Raw genomic sequence first — 21441 nt, forward strand, 5'->3', positions numbered from 1 at the left:
AAACTTGTGTTCAGTGCAGAGTATAAAACTTTTGAAGTTGAACTGCTACCCAGCTGAACCTGGGAATGAAAAATTGCTGCTCTCTCAGTTGTGATTTAGAATGATAGGCTACAAACAAGGCAGTGATGGTCATATTGGAACATACAAACTGTGAAGGGTCTGAGTAATTGGTGAAGTCTCCTTGTAAAATGAAAGGTTAGTACTAGCATTGAAGAGCTACTGAAGAAGTGGAATTTAGAAATGCAGGTAGCTGAGCTCTAAAAATCTGGAGATCTCCAGAAACATCCTCTAAAAGCCTCTGTGAAGAGTCTACTAGAAACTGGAAGCTGTTGAATGGAAGTGATACAAGCAACACAGAGTCCCTGAGCTTCTCTTTGCTGAGTACTCCTCAAGTGTCACCTGGGAAGAAATATGAAAAAGTCTGAAGAAATAAACAGAAGTACTAGATGTTGCCATACTTGAAATTATTTCTGTGGCATCTGTTGTCCTGAAGTTGTCCTTAATCTCTAGCAGAGACTAGGAGATGATTGTTTTGAATGTCTACATGTGAGTTTCCTGGTTGGAAAAAGATCCCCGGAGAATTCCCCTCATTCTCCTTTTCTAGGAAGAGTCAAACTGAGGCACCTTATACGGAAACAGCAGGAAAAATCTTCACTCTGAAAGGTGTTTTCTTCTGTTAATGCGAGTATTGTGGATGCAACTTTCTAGCCTCCAAAATGAGGAGGAGATTTGAGGTCTAAGTTTTTATTCTGGTTGGTCTAGCATGCAAATTAACCTGTGAGCATGTGCAAAGTTCTGCTGGTCTTTGATAAGGCAAGAGCTAGGACTGGGAGAGTGATATGGGGATGAATTGTGTCTGGCAAGCTAGTTATTGCCTGGACTGTTGCTAAGGAGTATATTTAATGAGTCATCCAGAACTACAGATAGGTGGGCTATTCCATAATCACAGAACGTAGTAGTTGTTTCTCGTTTGATTTTTCTGTTGTTGTTGTTTACTAGCTAAATGGATTGTTTTCAAAATCAGATTTATTCATGGGAATTTCCTTTCCACCTTCTGCAGGGCCAGCAACAGGCTCCCCAGGTTCAGCAAGCTGGGATGGGGCCAGCAGCTTCGCAGGGAATGGGGTCTGGAGCACCAACAGCCGATCCAGAGAAACGCAAACTCATTCAGCAGCAACTAGTTCTCCTCTTACATGCTCACAAGTGTCAGCGGCGAGAACAGGCCAATGGGGAGGTGCGACAATGCAACCTCCCTCATTGCCGAACCATGAAGAATGTCCTGAACCACATGACACATTGTCAGGCTGGCAAATCTTGCCAAGGTAAGTGGAGGAGTGGTTATATAGATGCGGTTAACACTTGCAGAACAAGAAGCGCTCCTAGAAAGAGATGGAGAACTAATGGGTGGCTTGGGAAGTAGAGTTTTTTTGTAACCCGTCTGTGCCCTTAAGAATGGAAATTAGAAATTTTCGAGCCTTTAAAGTTTAGGCAAGTTAGAGAGGACAAGGTGGCACAAAGAGATGAGTAAAGATCTTTTGCTGAACTTTGTTAGCTCACTGTGAGATCTTTAGGATGCTGCCTTCTGGTGAAGGTTGACACAAAGTAGGAATCTGCAAGTAGGAGCCTACCTGTCTCCCTTAAATGGAAGAGACAAATCTCAAGCAATAGGTAGCCAGGAATTCAGCTGCTACTGGCACTGGTGAACTCTTAGTCTATCCTAGTAGCCAAGCAAAATGTATGCTGCCTTTTTGGTAGTCCAGGCTTGTCTGGGTTTTAACAACTGCTGGCATCTCAATTGCTTGATAGTCTGCCTGATGTATGTGGTGTTATCCTTAGAGTCAGGGAGACAAAGGCTTGCATATCTTAACATAGAACTTTCAAGTAAGCTTTAGTTGAGCCCATAGTACTTGAAGAAATCTAGCTACATTTTCAGGGCTAGGTAGTGCTGAACTACTGCAAATAATACTTTACTGACCTGTGTTGATATAAGTGTGTGCCATGAGAGAAATAGTTTCTCCCTACCCAGTTTGTGTTGACTATGTGCAAATGCTGACGCTAGTTTGTAAAAGTTTTTCATTGCGCTCCCTTCTTCAGTGGCACATTGTGCGTCTTCCCGACAAATCATCTCGCACTGGAAGAACTGTACGAGACATGACTGTCCTGTATGTTTGCCTCTCAAAAATGCTGGGGACAAAAGAAATCAACAATGTAAGTCTTCTGGGGAAATGTGCATGTTGGATAAATCATGAAATGCATGTTGGGAGTTAAGCTTTCCTCTACCCAAGTGACGGTAGTGGTGCTCTTGAACCTGGGAACACGTAATATGATTTTCCCCTTGCTTTAGAGTCCCGGAATGTGTTTCTGTCTCTGATAGATAGTCCTTATGGAAGCTTTCTAACTTTACTGAATTTTCCTAGCAAGAGAGTGGTAAAGGGTTGAACGCTTTAGTGCTCTCAACCAAATGATTGGCTTTTCACTAGCACCTCTTCCAGCTGGCCAGGTTCTGGAGACAGAACACACACATAGAGGGTTGTGTCAGTTCAGCCCTGATAATATTTGGTTCTTTCTTCATCGTTTGTTTGCATCAGGTGTCTCTTCCCCCTTTTCTTTGTGTCCCCTTGGTCTTCTTGCCAAAATCTTTGGCAAGATACTTGTCATTGTGTTACCTCTCTGAGTTTTTTTTCCTCCTTTCTTGATGTTAGTTTGGGTTCTTCTCATGACTAATGTGAGCTATTTCTTGTTTTAATAATTTTTTTTTAAAGGCAGTACAATATCTTTTTAGAGCTGTATGTACCCTTCTATATTTGGCCTCTGTGACAAGGTGTGCCTCTGTTTTCAGTTTGAAGCAAACAGATGTGTCCTAAATACTTGGAATGGGATTTCCCCTCAGCAGCTTAAAGGGAAAACAACACCACATTGTTGGAGTGGCTGGTTGGGTCAAAACTTGTCTCCCTGTTTCATGACAGGTTTTCCAGACCTGGCATCTTCTCTGCACACTCTTAGAAAGAGATATTTTAGTTCCAAACAGCCAGTGCACTCTTATGTTCTTTCCCTGTTTTCATGGACCTCTTTGGCTACCCCCTGCTGGCCTTACTAACTTACTATGTCTCTTGCAGCGCTCCTGGGTGGAGCTGCAGTAGGACTTGCAAATACTGGCTCTGTGGGCGTGGGGCAGCAGACAACGCCCAGCATAAACACTACCAGTCAAATAGACCCCAGCTCCATCGAGAGAGCCTATGCAGCCCTTGGACTCACCTATCAAGGGAACCAGATGCAGACTCAGCCCCAGGCTCAAGTGAAGAATCAGCAACAGGGACAGTCACCCCAGGGTCTGCGCCCTATGAATCCTATGAGTAAGTTTATCTGTTTCTGTTAAAATACAAACTACAGGCAACTTTCCTGTGCTATATCTAATGCAGATTTTCTTAACCTACTAGCTTAATAGTGTTAGTTAATTTGCAAAAGCTGTATGGTATTGCAGTTATCCTGCCTGTATGCTCTGTGACAAGCATGTTTATGGGATGAGCCCTGGGAATGCAGAGGAATTCCATGGGGAAGGACTTGGGAGATTGTGGAGCAGAGTAGCAGTTGTTTGCAGGCTGCAGTTTGGTGGGCTGTTTCTGCACCAGAGGACATGCTATTCCTGAGATACTCAAGAAAGGGCTGTTGGATAGAATACACTTGTTAATGAGGTGACTGGTCCTCAAAGGTTGCATGTAACTTCTACACTGCTAAAAGTTTGCCTTCCACTGTGTAAAGCATTTTTTTAAAAAAGAGTGTGAGGGAGCGGTCCTGAGAACTTAGTCTTTAAACAATTAGATTAAGATAATATGGTTTTCTACTGTGTAGTAAGAGTGTATTGCAAATAGATTAATTTTCAGAAACTAGAAAATGTTATAGTGAGGGCCTTGAAAGGTCAAAAGGAATGTGTCACCATTTTACTGAAGCAAAATGGTTCTTTTTTATTTATAGACATGGGATTTAGGCTGTGCATTCTTACTGGGCACTTCTTGTAGTACTGATAAGAAAATCAAAGTGAAGAACTTAAGGTTAATGCAGAAAGGACAAGCATGGAAGGTGTAGATTTTGACTGTTGTTTCATTATTAGAAGCAAGTGGCCAAGGAGGGAATTACAACACACAAGATAGGAATTATCAGGTCATGGCCTACATTACAACACGGCTAGTTTAGGAGAAACAGCAGGATTTGGTGAGGACTGCGATGTGAAAAGATTTAGTCCTAAGTAGATCAAACAAATGGTCATTTTTGGCAGTTGAAAAGGGAGAGTTAAGGTAAAGGTTGACAGTTGTCTTCTACACCAGCTTGTTCTCAGATGACAAAGTGAATTTGGGAAGGAGAAGAAAGTGACTAAGGGAAGGGAGGCTGGAGGCAGCTTTATGAAAAGACTGCTAAGCACTTGGTTGTGATATTAGAGGTATGTATTAGGCTTGATATACTTAATTTCAGTGGATTTCTCTTGTGTGCAGTGTCTGATTTTTCTTGAAATACAGATTCTGTAGGATTCAGATGTCCTAAATACGTGTGAAGCTTGGTAATGGTTTTCATGCTACCCTCAACTTCACAAAGTGATCCATTTTGAAGCTTCAAACAGAAATGTACTGCATTTTTTTCACTATTTGAATCTTAACTGTAGTGTGTGAAGAAAGTACAGGTGATTTTTCTGGTGATTGAGATCTGCTGTGATTCAGAAAAGCAGATTTTGGTAGAAATTACTAGGGATTCTTCCTTCAAAGGGTTGTCAGATTTTCCTTTTTAGTATGAAATTGGAGTTAATTATAGAATCCTTAAATATGGAATGGGTGAGAGGGGAGTACCTCATCAGATGTAGGTGGTAGCTGATGTTTCAAGTTTTTCAAGCCTTTGTGAATATATATCCTGAGCCCCTGCATGACAAAAAGCTCCAAACACTTACAAAGAAAAAAACAAAACAAAACAGAAGTGGTTGGTAATGCTGAATCCTTAGTTAGGGAGTCACAGAAAAGTGCTCTGGTACATAATATTTGCAGTAAATTGAAAGTGCTTGTTCCTTAAGAAGTTTGAGAAGATATGGAGAGGAGTAATGTGGCATGATCCTTCACTTGGAGGTTACAAGTGTTAAGCCTCAGACTTCTAAGTTTGTAAAAGGAGGAGCTCCCTTTACAAAAATCAAAATACTTGAAAGTCCGGACCCTTGTTATTACTGAGCAATTACTGATTTTTGTACAGTAAATGGGCTGTTTACTTAAGAATACTTATTCCTCTGTTTTATAGGTGCAAATCCAATGGGAGTGAATGGAGGAGTAGGGGTTCAAACCCCTAATCTGCTGCCTGACTCAATGTTACATTCAACCATGAATTCTCAAAAGTAAGTTGACGTATTCTTTGCACCTCAGTGATTTTGTTTTGATCTCATGGCACTTCTTGCATAAACAGTGGGGTAAATGCCATTGATGGCTATCTCTCCCTTTGGATTTTGTAGCTTTTGTTGCAGTTTTCCAAATCCTTGGGTAGGACAGCATGTACTCTTTCACGGTATTGTTTTGGTGTCTGTGCAGCTGTTTCTGTAGAGTTTGTCCATTGATTAGGGAATGGCTGAACTAGCACTTTGTCCTAACATTATTCTAAAAGAGGCTATGACTGTAAGATGACTAAGCTTGGGCTAGACTTTTGCCCTCAATTCTTTCTCTGTTTTTGAAGCCCCATGATGAGTGAAAGCACCAATGTTGCCAGTTTGGGAGCCATGCCAACAGCTCAACCATCCAATACTGGAATTCGAAAGCAGTGGCATGAAGACATTACTCAGGATCTCCGAAACCACCTTGTTCATAAATTGTGAGTAGCTAATAGCAAAACAATCTCCTGTTAGGTGAGTCGCTGCTTCTGAAGTGTACATGTGGGGCAGGAGGAAGCCTGTCTTCCAAAACCAAGGGACCAGGGAGTGAGTGTTTTCAGGGTACATGAGGAAGCAGGAGCCTGACAGATGGAGCTGCATCTACTGTTTTGGGGCTCTTGTATTGACATGTCCCACTCTGTACTCAAGCCGTCTGCATGGAAGCACTGGGGCAGTAGCAGTGCCACAGTCTATCAGAAGATTTGCTTGCTGCTTTGTGTTCAGAGCACTGGGGTTAGTGCTGATGTCCCCTGCTCTGGGGACATCCTAATCACTTGCATGCTTTTTTTACCCCCTCCTGCAGAGTCCAAGCCATATTTCCTACTCCTGACCCTGCGGCACTGAAGGATCGGCGTATGGAGAATCTGGTGGCTTATGCTCGGAAAGTGGAAGGGGATATGTATGAATCGGCAAACAGCAGGGTGAGACGCCATCCTCTGTCATCCAGTCATGTATCTCTGCCTTGATCCTGTAGTGCTGGGGAGGGAGAGGGGTGCAAGCACAGACGAGGCTCCCAGGCTGAGGAAGCGCGTGTTCGGGGCTGCCGGATGGGGTCTGGGAACCGGCCAGCTGCCGGCTTCTGCCCGGGTGTGCCGGGAGTCAGGGTGGTGCCTGGCGGGCTGTGCTGTGCCTCAGACTCCTCGGAGTTCCCTAAAGGCAGCGTGAAGCTGTTCAGTGTGATTCTCCCAAAGCAGCTTTGGATGTGAGAAGAGGAATGTCTGCTGTTGGCCTAATGGTTGCCAGCAATGCCCTGAACATTATTTGTCCTCCTGTCTGCCTAGCATCTCCTGCCAAGGGAAAGCCACCCCCACCCAAGCCAAAATGTGTGTGTGAGTGGCTGTTTTACGAGGTTGGATCACTGGGACCTGTTGCCTTTACTTATCGTGTGTGTGTGTCATCTCCTTTCCTGACTTGTATTCCTCCCAACAGGCAGAGTACTATCACTTGCTAGCGGAGAAGATCTATAAGATTCAGAAGGAGCTGGAGGAGAAACGAAGAACCCGGCTGCAGAAGCAAAACATGATCCCAAATGCTCCGGGCATGCCACAGGCTCCCATGAATCAAGGGCCCAACATGGGACAGCCCCAGCCAGGGATGTCTGCAAGTAAGAACAGTTGGGTACTGACTGGGTGCAGGCGAATCTTGTAGTGTCATTTTGGTAGGCTGGTGACCATTTTGCACTTTTTGTTTCACAGGTACCCAGCTTGCTCAAAGTTAAACAGAACTTTCTCCTCTTTGTTTTGAAGTACTTGCAAAATCTTTGCTTTCCTTTTGTGTTAATTAATGCCCATAGATTAGATAAAAGCATTTAGTCTTCTGAATAAACAGAATATTGTGGATGGTTACACCTAGTTTGAGGGTGGAGGAAATGGAGATTTTTGCATCCTTTAAGTTGTAGAGCTTCAGTCTCATTAGATTCACCTCTAGAATGGATAGCTTCAGTTACTGTAAGAGAAATATATTTTTATAGTATTTGGTTGTGTGCTCTCTAAAATGATATCACTATTACTGTTGCTAAGCAGAGAGTATGATGATTGGAGTGCTTGAGTATTTATGCCTTTGAAAGTTTAGAAAGTGCTTGTTCTGTGCCATATTTGTTTTTTTGGACAAATGGCCTTTCCAGCATGCAGTGAAAACCACATTTCACTTTTTTTTTTTTACTATGCAGCTGTCTTCAACTTCACAATAGTTCTGTTACTTGAATTGACCTTCCTAATGCTAAACAGATGATGATGATTACTATTATTAATAATAATAATGATTCCCTGCTAAGTATGCTTTAGTATATTGGAATAAAATTGACTTTGAATTGGAGTTAATTATTAAAACTATCATGCTGCTCAAGAGTGTAACGTCTCTTACAACATTAGGAAGGGACAAGGTGCTGTAGGTTGTCTGGTATCTGGTATATTTTTATTTGGATAACAGATAAAAACAGGTAACACAAATTACTGTGGCTGAGATTTCTAGTTAGAAGGTGGGGAGAGGCATATGCTGACATTGTAATCTTGTATTTCCAGTTAAATCCTGTAAATAATTGAAATGCAGACTTTTAAATGTACATTTGTAAATAAAATCTGCTTTAAGATAAGGTTTTTTTCTATTTGTGATTCTGGACTGACAGCTCCAGAGACTGAAGTAGCCTTTCTTAAAACTGAGTGCAACAGTTCTGCAAACATGCTTTCTAGAGGGCTGCCCTTCCACCCACGTGACTCTCCCAATAGCTTCCTTTTCAGAATGAAAGGATTTTTCTCCTTGATTGTTTCAGTCATGCATGTTCTTAGACACTTTACAGTTAAGAATGGAGTTCTTAAGACACCTCATGGAAAGACATGTATAGCTATTAGTGGCACTGTAATAAGTTGTCTAAGAAGATGGGGTCAAAATTTGAATTAGTCAGCTAGGAGACAAAAAATGTTCCTGTGTTTTTTTCCTAATGCTGCAGAAAAGTCCAGTAGATCCAGGCATATGCTACAAGAATCTTTGTCTGCGTTCTTTTTTTTTTTCCTGCTTAAATTTGAATGCATCTTGGTAAATCCAGTTCTGGGTCTTTTTGTGTTTGAAGTCAGAACAGGATTTACTGAGATGCATTACCAAGATCAAGAAAGATTATTAAAGGTTGGTGCTGTGACTTTGTTTGCTGCAACTTCTGTAGGAAGTGATCTTTAGCAGTAGATGTGACACTTTTGGTTATTTATTGTGTATTCCAGTAGTTCTCAGACTTCAGAGTTATGATGAATACTCTGAACCATATAGTTTTCATAGTGTTTAAATGTAGAAGTGCAATAACAGTTTAGAGTGATCTGTAGAAGTTCTTGTGGTCTGGAATGTTTATAAGCAAATGAGTTTGTCTGTGTACTTTGATAACATGCTTCAAATTTGTCCACATCTTCTGAAAGGTGACCTCAGTCAGAGGATATTCCTGTCAATGGGACATGCTTGTATTTTCAAGGAAGTTTTTGTTTTTGCTTCGCATGTTGAGGACTCTTGAAGTGTTTAGAGTTACTGAGCTATGTCATTAATTCCTTGGTTTTTTACACATGGGTTTTAGTGTGTAATTCTCACTAAAATACTTGGTGGATAAAACCTGGTGATCTTCTAAATGTCATGACTTATTCCAATGTCTTTTTTCCAGATGGTCCTCTTCCTGACCCAACCCTGATACGTGCCAATGTGCCAAACCAGATGATGAACCGCATGCAGGCACAGCCAGGTAAATATTTGAAGAAAAATTGCTACTGTGATTTTGAAGGAATCTTGGAATTGGGCAGCTTATGCTGAAGTGTCATAGCCCTGGTTTCATCTGCAGTTTTCCCATTTGATTAAGAAAATAGCAATCTCTTTTGTATAATACTTAGATAACTATATATATAATGCATGTATAAAACTGTATTTCTCTCTCCAATAGCATTTCACGATCTTGTGAATTTGAGAGCTGCATGTTAGCTGCTTGCTTTATTAAATAAGGAACTTGATGGCTTTGCAACTTCTGATTGCGTGAACATAGGATGGTGGGGTCAGTCAAACATGGTAGGCCTAGCCAGCTTAGATGAGGACATGGTGGTGGTAGAGGGAAGATGGTGAGAGTTATTGCTCAAAAGAAAGAGGCAGAACCTTTGTTACATATTCAAGTATTGTAGCCAACACACAAAGGACTTAAGGAATTGAAGATACAGTTTGGGATTCAGCAAGTAAATTTCTAATATATAATTAGGATAATGCAAGTTTCTGTAGAAATTTGATCTTTAGCAGTGGATGTGACACTTCTGGTTACTGATCATGGATTCTAGTAGCTCTCAAACTTCAGAGCTTTGATAACAGTGAGAAGAAGTCTTTGGGAGGAGAAAAATCTAGTATATATCGTGAAGGGGTTGGTAGCTTGGACACTTCATTTTTAAAATTATTCCATGTAACTGGTTGATAAAGGGAAATATTTCCTATATAGCATTGCATACTTCAAAACCGGTTGCTAGAAAGTGAGATTAGGAAGAATCTGACAGTGTTTCTTCTGCAAATGTTGAATGGTGGCTGAAGGAGAATTTAGGTATTTGCTTATATGTGGTTTTTTGGCACAAACACACAGGAATGAATCAGTTTGGCCAGATGAACATGCAGCTGTCACCGATGGGACCCCGGCAAACCCCTCCTCTTCAGCACCCTGGACAGCTAAGCCAGGCTGGGGCCATGAACCAGGTCAGCTGTGCTTCGGCCAGTATCAAGCTGGCGGGTTTGCTTCTGTTGGCTGGGGTTTCCTTAGAATAAATCAAAAAATCAAGCATTATTTCTTCATTTTCTTCATCCTGTGGTTTCTCCTTTTGCATCTCTGCTGAAAGACTTGTCTGATCTAAGCTTTTAGATCTTGGTGGTAAAAATTGCCTAAAATTTAAGTTTAGGTGGCTTTTTGTGTTGTTGCATCCCTAAAACAAAAAAGAAAAATAAGTCTTAAGTCACAGTCCCCATCTGAAATCTGTATCCTTTTCCTTAGCTTACAAGGGAAATCATCATAATTTCTGTCTTTTGAGAGGAGCTATTACATAAGCAGGCTTTCCATATTGTATCCTGCAGATAAACAGCAAACATCAGTTTTTGCAACAAAATAAGTGTGTTCTATTGTAAAATCTTATGGAATCCTATACACATTGTGTGAAATGAGTTTCTTTTCCAACAGATGGGATTTCCTCCACGTATGCAGCAACCAGGAGTTGGCCAGCCTTCTGGTCAGAATCAGTTTCTACAACAGACCCAGTTCCCTGCTTCTTCCCCGGGAATGAACACAGCAAGCATGCCTATGACTCAGCCTGGCAATCAGACACCAGTTTCTCAAGTAGGTTTCTGATTTCTGGAAGTGACGTCAGTGGGCTCTGTCATATACTGTTTTCATTGTTCAGTCTGTAGTAATGGCAGACAGCTTGTTTTCTCAAGATGCTTTTGGAATTACAGTCAACTGAATTCCTTTATTGAGACTCTGCATTTTCCTGACGTAGCACTGGGAATGGTAAGGGTGGTACATTGTTGGCTTGTTCTCAGGCTTTAAGTGTGACAGGATTTTTTTAAAGTTTGTTTTTATGGAGCAAAGAAGAAATCATTACTCAGCATGCAGTGGTTAAGAATTTCTTGCTGAACAGCCAAGTATCAGAGCCTGAGAAATTAAGAGATGGTGGAATAAGTCAAAAAGGCATGTCTATCCAGGACCAATGTGTGTTGCTGGCTTTGGGGGATAGGAGGATTGTCACTACTGAAAATCTGAACTTACAGTCTAGCAGTTTCCTTTCTGTCCTTTCCCTCTCCCTTTTCAGCAAGAACCTTTCAGGCCAGGAAGAAGTAGGGAACGTCAGTTTGCTTCTCGTTGATGCTTCTTCCTAGTTTGCAGGCAAGATTATTGTGAAGTGACAGCTTTTTTCCTTGACCAATACATTTTTTTCTTTTGTAATCTTGTAATGGTACAGATAGAGTGGTACTTACTTCTGATGATAAATTCCATTTCTAGTCTTGGGGGTGGGGTCATGGGCACACTATGAGTGTATTTGAATGCAATTTCTCACTGTAGTGCTTTGTCCCATATTCTGAATGTACAAATCTGCAGTTTTAGAAGGAAATGTTTTGCCAGCTGGCAGTGTAGGTGTGCCATTCTTTGAATATATCAACAAGTAGAAGTTACTCTATTGAAACTTCTATCTCAAAGCTGAATAAATTAAAAACAAGCTTTATGTTCATGTGGAGCAAAATAAATCAAATAGATGATTTCTCCTCTTGAAATAGAGTTTTTAAAAACGAGACAGATAGTTTGTCACATTTTTAAAAGTATGCCAGTAACCGTGGGAAAGCAGCCGTTTGACAGTGAGTTCTGTCGCTTTTCTATTTCAAGTTATTGCAAATGTGTACTTGTTTTCCCACAGGCACAAATGACCAGTGCTTCCTGTCCTGTGAATTCTCCTGCTATGGCTCCAGGTTCTCAAGGGAGCCATATTCACTGCCCACCTCTTCCGCAGCCTCCCATGCACCGAAATTCTCCTTCTCCAGTACCTAGCCGAACCCCAACACCTCACCACACACCCCCAGGCTTGGGATCACAGCAACAGCAGGCAGCAGCTGCTGCTGCCCCCACACCTACTCCTCAGGCAATGCCACCTGGACCACAGTCGCAAACTATGCACCCCCCTCAAAGGCAGACTCCAACGCCTCCACAGGCACAGCTGCCTCCACAGGTCCAGCCTCCAGTGCCAGTTACCCCTTCTGCGGAACAGCAGCAGCAACCCTTGTCCCAGCAAAGCACGACTGCATCTGTTCCCACCCCAACAGCACCGCTGCAGCCTCAGCACCCCACAACACCTGTAAGGAAATGCTTTAATTGTGCCTTCCCTGCAAATGTTTTAAGTGTAAAGTTTAATTTTCGGTTGGTCTTTATTTCTGTGTGAGTCTCTGATGGAGGCAGCTTCTGGCATATTTCGTATGAAAATAGGTTTTACTGCATTTGGGAAGTAATCTTTTTACATCAAGACAAGTCTATAGATCATCTGGTGTTTCCAGAGAGGGAATATTTTTCAGTATTCTAGTGCATGTTTTGAAACTTACTGTGAAATATGGATGAGGTCTGTAGTTACATCTACATACGCGTAGTACTGTACGATAGGGAAACAATATGTAATTTTCTGTGTACTAGGCCTTCCAGTGCATGTTTTGTTGCGTGTTTTTCTATAATTGGAGTTGTGTAGCAGTATGTTCTTCATGTGAAGCAACTAGAAGGACTCGAATGCTTTTGAACTTAGTCGAAATGCAGTATAGGTAAAAGGTAGATTAGAGAAAGGAAAATAAATTAGTTAGAAGCCAGTTTGTAATGTGTGTTTTGTTCCCTCAGCTTTCACAGCCAGCTGTAAGCATTGACGGGCAGGTGTCCAACCCGCCGTCCACCAGCAGCACAGAGGTGAACTCCCAACAGACTGTTCCAGAGCAGCAGCAGCCACCCTTGCAGGAAGTGAAAATGGATATTAAAACAGATGAAGGAGAACCAGAACAAGCAGAGCTGCAAATGGAGGAAAAACCTGAGGTGAGATTATCAGTCAGTTGTTGGATAGAAGATCTAGTGCTGCTAGATACTGTCTCCATGCAAAACATTCCTTCCAGAGTTCAATGAGACCTGTAGGTGCTACCTGCTGCTGCTACTATTTTGGCTGTTATCTTTCTCTACTTCTTCCTAAAGGAGGGTGCCTGTTTTGTGGTGAAAATGTTGGTAAAAGCCAATGGCCACAGGAATAACTGTGATATGTGGTTGCAGTGTTGAGTCTTTTCGGTAAATGTCAATATTAGGGGACACTCAGGTCAGTCCTTTGGATGTTAATGGCAGCTGTTAAATGTTAGAACAGTGGATATGTATATGATGGGCTGCTTTACTGGGCTCTGACAGCTTGTCACTGAGGACAACTGAGAGTGTGGCTGCCAGCAGCATCATCCTGGAAGCCCCAGTGTAGGAGAGACTGTCAGACCTGCCTGAAGAGCTGTGTGTTGTCTTTCAACTCAGAACTGGTTAGCAGCTTGTTGGTACTACTGCAATGTTAAAAGATGTGTTCTAGCACATCTGCTCAAGTTGTAGGCAAGTTTTGACTACAAAGTAGATACCCTTAATCCTTGGGAAGAGTGGTGGGTGGGATGGCAGACATGTTTAAAGGGCAGAAATGTGGATGGGTGACTGCACAGGAGACTGACAGGCTCCAAACTACTTTTCAGGTGAAAGTAGAACCAGTCATGGAGGAATGTAAACCAGACCCAATGGAACAAGAAGAGAAGAAATCTGAAGTCAAGACTGAAATACCAGAGGGGGAAGAAAGACCTACTACTCCAGCTACTCAATCTTCTCCAGCAGCTGGGCAATCTAAGAAAAAAAGTAAGTAGGAACACTATTTTGACTGAAATTCACTGCATCTCCCTAGAGAAATCTTCTGAGAAAAGAAAAAACAAAACAAAACATGAGCTTTCTTCATTGGTACTCAGTAGGCTTATATGCATTGTTCTTTGTGGCTTTTCAACAAAAATTAATAGTAACACATGTGCTTGTAATTGGCTTTGGGCAAGTTCTTTAAGGCTTTAGTATTAGAGATTAAGCCTTAGTAAAATTGTTGCTACGATAGAGATCTGAAATACTCCTCAGTTACAGATTTTCTAGATGAGTTTTTTCTTGGGACTTCAGAGAGGGGCTGTATTTGGAATGTAAACCAGCTCTATTAAATTTATCAGTGTCTTCCTGTGATAAAAACAAGATTCTCCTTATTTTGGCCGTTTCCTTGTGTCCAGGTGATCATTTTGGTATCCTCCTCAAAACTGTGTGTTTCAAAGGATAAACAAGCTTTGTTAAGTAACTTAAACCCATTGTCTGTGGTCTTTTTCCACAGGCCACATTTTTCCAGTAGGTTTCTTTCTCACAGCTGTTTTTGCTATCTTTGTAATGTTGATTGTTTTTCAAAAGTTTTCAAGCCAGAAGAGTTGCGGCAGGCACTTATGCCAACACTGGAGGCACTTTACCGTCAGGATCCAGAGTCTCTTCCATTTCGACAGCCTGTGGATCCTCAACTACTAGGAATTCCTGTGAGTGTCTTTTTTGAAAGTTTGTTTGGTTCTGTGTTCCTTTTGAAAAATAAGCAGTTGTACTGTACATTGAAGGGATTACCAATAGATCCCTGGTGCTGTGTCTGCTTTTTATTGATGTTGTTTCACATTGTGATGCTTCTATTGCTGAATTCCATAGGTGCTTCTGATATACAAAACTTGGCTGAATATGTGGGAAACAGAGCAGATCAAGACCACTTAAATCTATCAATAGTTATTAATCTGTTAAAAGCAAGGAGAACACTATTCAACTTCTAGGTTTGTTTAGATCAAATTTCTGCTTGTTTTAGAATTGTCTTCAGAAGATATTACTATAATTCAAGCGTCTCTGTGTTAAACTCTCTGGATTGACCGCATGAGTTTACTATTTGCACACAAATATGTGTACATAGAAGTCCTACATAGGTGCTTTGGGCTACATTTTTTGCCTGAAAGGGGTTTTTTTTGTTTGGTTTAGGTGTGGATGTTTTTTCTTTAGGATAGATAGATACTGCAAAAATTACAAGCCTGCTGTACTGTAAGCAGGCATAAATGTTAATAAGAATGCTTAACAAGCTCTCAGTTGGCTGTCATATTCTGAGAACTTTTGTACAAGTCCTATAACTGATGGGGGATTGGAAAAAAGCATTCTTTAGGCAAGACATATCTTTTATTGTCTAAGAGTTATTTCTTTTAATAGGTTGTCTAGTCTACTAAAGACAGTCACTTTCTATGCATGCTCTTGTGCATATCCTCAGATCACAGGGGCTGCAAAAACATTGCTTTTTCTTTTTGTAATACTTGTTTTGCTAACTAAAGTTAGAGTGGGTTTATTTCATCAGGAGTGGAAGAGCAATAGAGTCTGAGAATCAGAATCGTACAATGGTTTGTGTTGGAAGGGACTTTAAGTATGTGCAGGGACACCTTCTACTAGACCAGGTTGCTCAAAGCCCCATCCAACTTGAACTCTTCCAGGGATGGGGCATCCACAGCTTCTCTGGGCAGCCTGTTCCAGTGCATCACCATCTGCATGGTGAAGAATTTCTTCCTTATATAACTCACCTATATCTACCCTCTTTCAGTTTAAAGTCATTACCCCATGTCCTATCACTACATGCCATTGTAAAAAGTCTCTCTCTACCTATCTTGTAGGTCCCTTTTAGGTACTGGAAGGCAGAAAGAAATAATGAAAAAGAAGCACTGGGGAGTGATGCTTGTAGGTCACAAGCAGTTCAACAGTTAAGCCAGGGAGGAAGCTGCTTTTCTTGATGTACTGCAGAAGAGTGTATATGCTGAGAATGCACATGGTGTCACGTCACAACGTAGTTCAGTAGTAGTGTTTTGATACGCTGTGTATTCTTGCAGGATTATTTTGACATAGTGAAGAACCCCATGGACCTTTCTACCATCAAGAGGAAGCTGGACACAGGACAGTATCAGGAACCATGGCAATATGTAGATGACATCTGGCTCATGTTCAATAATGCCTGGCTCTACAACCGCAAAACATCACGGGTATATAAGTACTGTTCCAAACTGGCAGAGGTGTTTGAGCAAGAAATTGACCCGGTTATGCAGAGCCTTGGTTATTGCTGTGGAAGAAAGGTAAGAAAATTATTATTTTTAGTCTGCTGCTTGCTTCCTGGTGTTGAAGGGGGAAAAGCACAGCAATTGCAGTTGTTAGCGGTTGTGGTGTTTCAAAAATTTGGGAAATGTATCAGGATTTAGCAATCTTGAGTAATCTGATTTTGAGGGCTTTATGGGTCTTCTGATTTTATCTAGTGTTTAATTTCTTTGTACGTAAGCCTTTGGGGGTAAAAGACCCATAACCGAAGGCTTATTTTGATTAGAGCAAACCCGTTTGCTATTGCTAATTAAATGGCTGTGGTTTTGTTGCTGCAGAAGTAGTGCTGTCTATTTTGCTGTAGTTTGAGACTGTATTTCCATTGTCTTGTTTTGATACGCTTTCCATCTTTGAAGAAGAGCTAAATTGAGAATAACAGCCCACTGAACATTTTTCGTGACACTAGCACTTCATACACTTGCCGTACTGTGAGATCGGTGCACAGAATAAAACAGAAGTGGTCGTTGTTTGGGTCAGACTTGCTTCTCGTGGAGAGCAAGTGAAAATGCATATGAGTACTAAGGCGACCCATTCCTCTTTGCAGCTGGAATTCTCACCGCAGACTTTGTGTTGCTATGGCAAACAGCTATGCACAATCCCTCGAGATGCCACTTACTACAGTTACCAGAACAGGTAAGGAAAATTCACTTGGTGTGGTTTTGTGCATGCTGCGATCGATCTGTTAAAGGCATGCGCGTATTTGCACATATACCCTCTTCATATGTGTACATCTTTGTGTTTTAAGGTATAAATATGCTGGAAGTGCCCTTGAGTAGTTTTACATTGTGTGTCAATGATTTCTTTTTGCACAAGTTCACTGCAGCCTTTGCTCTTCCTCTTTCATTTGCAGAAACATGTTTCACTAACTTTTTATCATGTGGTTAATTAAATCTTCAGTTATCTAGATGTCATGTATACAAGTCTTTGCTTCTTACCATGCAGCACTTTTTTAGTGCAGAACACTGACTAAACTATATGGCAAATATATTAGTGCCTGTAATATATATTATATGTATTATACTTGGCAAGTCTTTGTTTTTCTTTGTGATGTTAACACTGAAGAGCAAGCTTGCTTTTGTGGTGCAAATCTTCATTGGAAGATTTGTGTATTCAGATTTGAGTAGATTGATGCTTGCTCTTTCTCCCTAAGTTTCCTTAGGGGATTTGTCTTGAAGTAGCTGTCAGCAGCAGCTCTGTAAAGTGCTGTCACTTCTACAGCTCTTTTGATTTTTTTTTTTTTAAACTTTTTTTTTTTTTTTTACTTGGGGTTTATTAAAGGATTTAAGTTGATTTCATTTCTGAAAGGTTTCTTGCTTAGGCATCTCTTTGCCAGTTGGGAAAGTGAGGCAGGAAGAAGCAGGGAAATAGATGCTACAACACTCCTACATCTCCTGGCCTGTCCTCTGAATGCATCTGTTAGAGCAGAGGGCTGGTTACCTGCAAATTATGTCATCTCCCTCAATTTAGTTGCTGGACTCCATTCTTTCCAACACCTGAAAACAAACCAAAAAACCCCAGACCTCAAAACAAGGACACAGATGTGAACATACATGCAAAACTAACAAAACCACTCAGGCTTTTACCTGAAAGCTAAGATAATTTTGAAAGAATTATGGTTTTCTTAAGCACCTTCTCAGGTGAAAGAGCTACAGGAGTTATATCTTAACTTTATGCTTCATAAAGGTTTACAGCAGTGAATGGAGGTTTTAATGAGTGGAGAAGTAGAAAATAAGCTTTAGTATCCCACAATAATTATTGTACCTTTAGACTTGCATAGTGTAGAGCTTTTTGTATAGTAAGTCAGTATCTTCTACTCCTGTTTATCTCTAGGCAAGCACTAGATGGACCAAAAGACTATTATTCAAAAATCTGACCTGATTTACACGTTTTCATACATTAGAGGATGTTTGGTGCCTACATGTGACTTGTAAATTATGTTCTCTGCACACATGCATATATGTCTATAGACTGAAATGTACAATTCCAGAAGTACTATTCTCTGCAGTATCTCAGATGAAAACTGGGAAAAAGGGTTGAGAGATCTATTTTTTCAACTTAACAGCTGCTATAATTGTAGTTTTGACGTCTTGTGCTCTCAATTAACATGCCTTAGAAATAGAGAGGCCACAGTTTTACAACATATTGGAGGGCTCAGGTAGAGTCTTGAATTAATCACTATTGTATTCAAGTGCAAATGGAATGTTTCTCTGTAATACTTGCTGTATTGATATCTGCACTGGCCTACACTCAAACTGGGTGAGAATTTTATCAATTTAGAGTATTATGTGTGTTGTTAACGTCAGGTATTTAGTTAACGTACAGTTTGGTGGTTCTAAAATTATTGTAAGATTTTGAGGACAGATATTCATGTTCTTTAAGCTTCTGATGTTTAGCTTTCCCTTTCAACTGGGGGAGAATCCTGTGGCCTTTCAGCATGTATACATTTAAGATTGAGGACTGTCCCTCTTCCATTGATCTGCCAACAGAAGTGCTGTGTTGATGTACAAGTCAGAGTAGCAGTTCTTGCTTCCTTCTGCTCTTTCCCCTTTCTCATTTTAATTCTTTGCTGTATGTGGCATGGATTATTAAAATGAAGAGGGTATAGACATGCTAGAGTGGAATACTCTTGTTTAATTTGCTTTAATCATTTGCTGCTTGTGAACCTGTTTGAGAGATTTAATGCTAATCTGTGCTTTGCCTTGGCTTTCTGCTGTGTGTTGTCTTGTCTTGCTTCTGTGTTTTTGTTTTTGTCCTGCGATCCCTGTTTCTTTTTTCGTGTGTTATTTTTTATTTCTCCTTCATGCTTGTCATTGTCTGCACTTGGCTTTGATTGCGAAAAAAAAAAAATCAAACAAAAAAAAAACCCAAACCAACCAAACACAATGTTGGGGGCCCATAAATCTGCATCACTGAATATACTTGTCGCCGTTGATGACCTGCTCTCTGCTCCTATCCCTTCCTTGACCTGCTGTGATTGGTGGCTCCGTTGCTTGACTTGGGCTGTGTTGTGTGGACGGAGCAGTTCACCCAAATATGGCCTTCTTGCTGACAGGTATCATTTCTGTGAGAAGTGCTTCAACGAAATCCAAGGGGAGAGCGTTTCTCTGGGAGATGACCCATCACAGCCTCAAACGTGAGTTATTTGTGTTTGCATTCATAAGCTGTATCGTGGTCTGCAGTGCTTTCTCAGAGGGAAGGAGTCTGGTGTCAGGTAGCCCTTGCTGTATGCAGTCTAGTAGAAGGTAGACCAGATATTATTTGTGAGAGCCTGGACTTGTGCTGTAGATTTGTTTTTTTTCTTCAAAATCTGGACTGACTGCACTATAGCGGAAAATCAGCTCATAGTGCTTAAAATTGCTACTATACCAATGGAGGGGAAAGAGGAGAATCACTTTTTTCTGAAGAAAATGTGCAAGTATTCTACTGCAGAAAAATAACTGTGCCTGCAGGCAGGTAGGTGACAGACGTAGTTTGAAATGTGCCATTCTGTTTATAGACTGGCTATGCTATTAAACCTGTATTCAACTTCAGATTGTTTTTATCCAAATCAGAACCAGGCAACCTCCTTTTGCCATACAAATATCCTACTGTTGGAGTTGCCATCTGCTTATGAGAAATGCTGTATAGTTGTTAAGGAGATCACAGTAAAAGGCTGTGCATGGATTTATTTGCTTTCTCCATGCTGGTGGCAAACTGTTGGGACGGTCTTTCATTCTGCTGTGTACCTTCCTCACACCTCCAAAAAAAGTCCTGAAACAGAATTTTGGGAGAACAGGGAAGCCTTTGGGGGACAAATGAGTGCCAAGCTGTTACTCTTTGAGCTGTTGAAGGAAGCTCTTTGGGGGATGGCATTGCAGGAACACTGCACAGAGAAGCAAGTGGGGAACTTGGGAAAGTCTGAAGCCAGGGGGAGAGTTGTCAAAGGTACTTAGACAATGAGTTAACTTTCACTGGAAGCAGAAATTGTCTTTAGCAGTGTGTTACCACATCCTGATTGCACTGATGGATATATCTAGAACAGTAGTGAAAGAATGCCTTTGGGCTTGGGAAGATGTAAGAGTACCTCTGCCTTCCTGGAAGGAAGAAGGAAGAAATCATGTTTGTATGATGGTCAGTACAATGGGCCATGTCCCTGTGGATAGTGTGGATTACTACTGCAGTAGAAGCAAAGGCCCAGAGTTTTAATCAATATTGTCCAGTTCTGTTAGTATGAGATGTGGGATATGAAGTGTTTACATATGAGAAGTATCTATATAAATATAAATCTGTGTATAAATAAACTGCAAATATATTCAGGACTATGTATTTTTATTTAGCTGCTAAGTGTACAGTCTGTCTTGTACACCAAGTTGGAATGGTTTGCTGCAAACCTTTGAGTTGGGGTAGAAAGTATTATAGAGTGCTTTTGATTTTTATGCTAGATCCGGAAACACATATGCTGGATGAGTTTTACATTTTTTAATACTTTTTTTTTTTTCAAAACGATCAAAAGCTCCTTGAACACAAGCAATGATAAGAAGATACTTCCAGCTCCTGATGTCCTTTTTCAGAGCTGGTTTAAATGCTTGGTAGTGAAAATGAATGCTATAGGCTGCACATGAAAAGCAATTACTCTTCTGAATGTTCTCTCACCTGCTTACAGGTTTTCTCTTAGGAAATTATTTTACTGGGGCATAGAGATCCTGTTCCTTTCCTCTCTTGCTACAACCTGTAGGTAAAATGAACAAAGACAAAAAAAGATTAGGAACACATATGTCACGTCCTGCTTACAGTTCTACTCACCATATTGTAGTAATAGCCTGAGGTAACTGAGAGATTGAACTATCCTCATTTATCTGATAAGGAGCTTGAAGTATTCTGCAGGTGGCAATATTTAGAATAAACACTGAAATAAAAGGATAGGGAGGTTAATGCACCTCATGCAAGTTGGATTGAGTCTTTGTCATTGCTTCCCAGAGCCATGTACTTGATCTTCTCAGATTATACAGCACCCTCTTCAGGGTGAATTCTCAGAGATTTGGGTTCTTGTATGATTGTTCTGGACTATTTTGAACCAGGTTGGTGTAAATATACTTGGGACCTCACTGTCAAAAAGATGTGATTTCTAGCCTTAAAAATGCTATAGGTAATATAGTGTAGAGTAGTTGCTGGGCTGGGGTTACAGGGTTTGGAAGCTGAAATTCAACCTTTGAAGTTAATCTAGGAGGGAAGGTTAGGGGAATCTGAAATAAGACAGTCTTACCTTTTTTGGTAATCAAAGATAATGGGAATTTTCTGCCTTCAGAATATCAGAGAGGTATATCAAATAGTTCTTTCACTATGAAATACTGATCAGGCTGGTCCAAAACTT

At 40.9% G+C, this 21441-nt stretch overlaps 1 protein-coding gene across 3 annotated transcripts in view; it reads left to right on the top strand.

Moving 5' to 3' along the window:
- The window catches only part of EP300 (EP300 lysine acetyltransferase), a 64248-nt gene that overhangs the window by 26887 nt on the left and 15920 nt on the right, over positions 1–21441 (top strand). For all 3 annotated transcript variants that reach the window (XM_080355844.1, XM_080355845.1, XM_080355843.1), the window contains 17 exons: positions 1061–1322; positions 2095–2208; positions 3117–3353; positions 5272–5365; positions 5698–5832; positions 6195–6312; positions 6821–6995; positions 9027–9104; positions 9975–10084; positions 10560–10715; positions 11788–12222; positions 12747–12935; positions 13613–13769; positions 14349–14467; positions 15833–16072; positions 16636–16724; positions 19144–19224. In XM_080355844.1, coding sequence (XP_080211970.1) covers positions 1061–1322; positions 2095–2208; positions 3117–3353; positions 5272–5365; positions 5698–5832; positions 6195–6312; positions 6821–6995; positions 9027–9104; positions 9975–10084; positions 10560–10715; positions 11788–12222; positions 12747–12935; positions 13613–13769; positions 14349–14467; positions 15833–16072; positions 16636–16724; positions 19144–19224 — 2789 coding nt within the window. The remainder of the gene's footprint in view (positions 1–1060; positions 1323–2094; positions 2209–3116; positions 3354–5271; positions 5366–5697; positions 5833–6194; positions 6313–6820; positions 6996–9026; positions 9105–9974; positions 10085–10559; positions 10716–11787; positions 12223–12746; positions 12936–13612; positions 13770–14348; positions 14468–15832; positions 16073–16635; positions 16725–19143; positions 19225–21441) is intronic.

This window comes from Nesoenas mayeri (genome assembly GCF_963082525.1).
Source record: "Nesoenas mayeri genome assembly, chromosome: 1".
NCBI lineage: Eukaryota > Metazoa > Chordata > Aves > Columbiformes > Columbidae > Nesoenas > Nesoenas mayeri.